The 3,270-nt window shown below is 34.6% G+C and overlaps 1 protein-coding gene across 1 annotated transcript; it reads left to right on the forward strand.

Moving 5' to 3' along the window:
* Positions 1–1,681: 1,681 nt before the first annotated feature.
* C922_05778 (hypothetical protein) lies at positions 1,682–1,957 on the forward strand (the record flags this gene model as incomplete). The annotated part of the gene is made up of 1 exon (XM_008821349.1): positions 1,682–1,957. The coding sequence occupies one exon, from the start codon at positions 1,682–1,684 to the stop codon at positions 1,955–1,957; it is 276 nt and encodes a 91-aa protein (XP_008819571.1).
* Positions 1,958–3,270: the final 1,313 nt, after the last annotated feature.

Below are 3,270 nucleotides of genomic sequence, written 5' to 3' on the forward strand. Positions count from 1 at the left end.
TATATTCCAGGGAGGGTTTATTTTACTGTTCTATGAGAAGAATCCCCTGTGTCCTTAATATCCCTTTTCATTATGTTTCTGACCGATTAAAGAGGCAATGTAATTAAGAATGTATTGACCGATTCCCTAAGTAATCCTATTTAAATCTTGGTTTCGTAACATTTCGGGAATTTTTTAGTGTTTCCGTCTAAGCCCGTAATTATTATCATCCTTTTTGTTACCTTTTTTTTTTTAAATATAATAAATATCTGTTCAATTAGCATTATTCTGCGAAAAGATAAGTTTAAGAATTGATGATAAATTCTATACATTAATTAATATATATGATTAAAGATGCCTTTGTTGTACCATCATTCATTTATACTTCCTTGTCGAATTTCTTTTTATTTTTCTTATATATAAATTACTATTTCCTTATTGAGAAGAGGGGCTGAGTTAATTATTGATAGCTTCCGTTTAATTACCGAATATTTTTATTAATTATTTTATTATATTTATTTGCACCGTGGTGCCTAAAGTGCGTTAGGTAAAAAGAGTCATCTGCGCCCCAATTAGGTTATAATTCCTCAATTGTTATTTTTGTCTCCGTCGGATGCCTTCAAGTTCTGTTATACTGGATAGATTTCCTGTTATTAAGTCAGCTAACTAAGAATGTTCTATTATTGGTTCTTTGCATGTTATCCTTCCCAAAAGAATATATATAATTTTTAAATATTTTCTTACCTGATTTTTTATATTTTACTAAGTTTTTAATTAGTAGTTATTTTATTCAAGCAATACTGTATTTCATGAGGCAATTAGAATAAATCAATTGATTTAACGTTGGTTTTCTCATTTGTTTCGGGAGACTGTATCTATAAGTTTAATGCTGAGACACTATATGTATATATAGTTATCGAATCACTACCTAGGTAACTATATATATGCGAAAGCATTAGTGACATATGAAGTGAGCTGTCAGAAGGAACAGGAAGATAGAAAATCAGGTCTGCAACTCGAAGCAAGAGAAGGAAATAATAGAATTCCTAGACAAGGATAACTAAATCCGCGTCATAGCAAGCCTAACTGAAGGAACCAAACACACCCTACTAAGTGACATAAAGGTCTCACTTCAAGATAAATATTCTGACATAATTAATTTATACTCAAGAAATTAAGGGTGAGATAATAAGAGTAGATATCCAGTGCTGAATGATGAATATATAAGAACCAGATAGAAAGAATACAATACTTTCCCCAATCCCCGGAGATAGTATAAAATAATATATCCAATCCCCAAAAGAATCAAAGGAGTCGACCGGTTTCCTACCTTGGATTTTTCCCCTATGAAGAAGATAAGACGTGTCATATAAAAGAGATTGTATAAACCTGAGAGGTGACGGACGTGGTATAGGGATAGCGTAAAATAGATCAACCCTGAAAATAGTAACCCACACAATCTGTAATAAACCTAAGTAACATCAACTGAGTATATTGGTATGACTTTAAGGACTAACAGACAAATATTGTGTCCTTCCCGAGACTATCCAATTTACTAAAATAGCCGAAAACAAATCTTAAGCAGATAAGACAAACAGATTGAAGGATCAATAGAGGACAAGACTACCAAAATAGTTCCATAAATCGTGTTTAACCGTCTCTGAACAGAACTTCTAATACGAGAATCCAAAATAGTCTTAGGATGAAGACAAGGAGCCAAGATAAAAGGACTGAATGTCGGGTCCTGCCTAAGAATCTTTGGGAAAAAATAGAAGATCAAACATTACCAGGAAACATCGAGGAGTGGTTTCGAATTTCAACTCCAAAACAGAGGAAGGATAAGATTATAGTAGTAGTAGTCTCAGACTATCTATATAGTCAGAAATCCAAGGAACAGCCCATAGGGGAGGAACAACCTCGTTCAGCTAAAGTAAGGGGGCCAAAGTCTATTCCCATAAAGAAAAGGAGGATAAGATAGAAGGAGGAATGGTTAGACCCAGATGAAACCGGTGGAGTAAATTTATTCTAAGTATCTCCCGAAGGGGGATTAATTAATATAATGAATAAACCCGGGATAGGAATTATCCTCTTGAATATTTTATTCCGATCGGGGAAAGTCCCCCCGTCATGGAAGTAAGGAGATGAGTAACGTCATAGAAGAATGAAATATAGGAAGGTACATGCTGTTTTATTTCTTACAAATGGTGATTGATATATTAGTGAAATGATAACGTCTATCTATATATTAGAGTGATAATTTCTTAGTTGTGTGCAACAAAACTATAAATTGTGTTAATATGCGTCCTTTCTCCAGTTTTATTAGTCTGCTTGTCCCTTAATTATTAGTGGAACAACAACTGTCTGGTTGTAAAAGGACTTAAAGTGTCCAAAGTGAGATAGTGAATAGGAACATTCTCTTCCCAAAACTATATGTGAAGGGGCGTCTTTATCAGAGGAGGGATGATTCCTGAATCAAGAAATCAGCTAACTTTCCTATGATGTGTTCTGTGTTCGGATGTCCTTACCTTCTAAGGAATTGTGACAGTGGAATAATCCCTGAACAAGCCGGGGGAGTTCCAATTCGGAGTTAGAGGAGTTGTTGTTTTATCGATTTGTTTCGTTAAGTCCTATCGCAAGGAAATGAAGACCACCCTTATGAGATTGTGTCTTTCTCCTTAGTAGGGTGGAGGAAGTACCACCATTAGAGTGATGTCTTATAAGTAGGCTATAAAAGTACAACCTTAAAGGGGGTCAACTGGAACAATAATTTCATCGTTTGTGACATGTGTTCTATGTTGTCACTTCTGATTATTAGGATGGTCGTGGTGGTGTGTTGTGGATAGACAAGTGTATATGTAAAGGGCCAAGTGATAAATAAATCATTACGTACTCGCTGTATAGGTATTTTGATAGCTTCAGGTGACCCCCAAGTCTAACGGTACAGGGAAGGTTAGATAAGTAATATCGAAGCCTATTCTCCTAGTAAGAATAAAAATACTGTTCTCCTGGGATGACGTTAAATCAGGACTGGACAAGTAGCTGACTCTTTAGCACTGAACAATCCGATATGGAGGAGTAATTGACATTTGAATTTTACTAGCAACCTCTTGTAAAATAGCAATATTTGACAGGAAAAGGGACCCAACATTTTTCAACCGAATGACGATATCCAAAAAGTTTATAGGTAAGAAATAAATTGCCTCAAACCTAAACGACAAATAATTCCTCATGTTAATTTTATTACAAAAATTTACAGGACAAAAAATATTTCAAACAAATAACAGGTGAACA

Source organism: Plasmodium inui (genome assembly GCF_000524495.1).
Source record: "Plasmodium inui San Antonio 1 unplaced genomic scaffold supercont1.177, whole genome shotgun sequence".
NCBI classification, from domain to species: Eukaryota; Apicomplexa; class Aconoidasida; order Haemosporida; family Plasmodiidae; genus Plasmodium; species Plasmodium inui.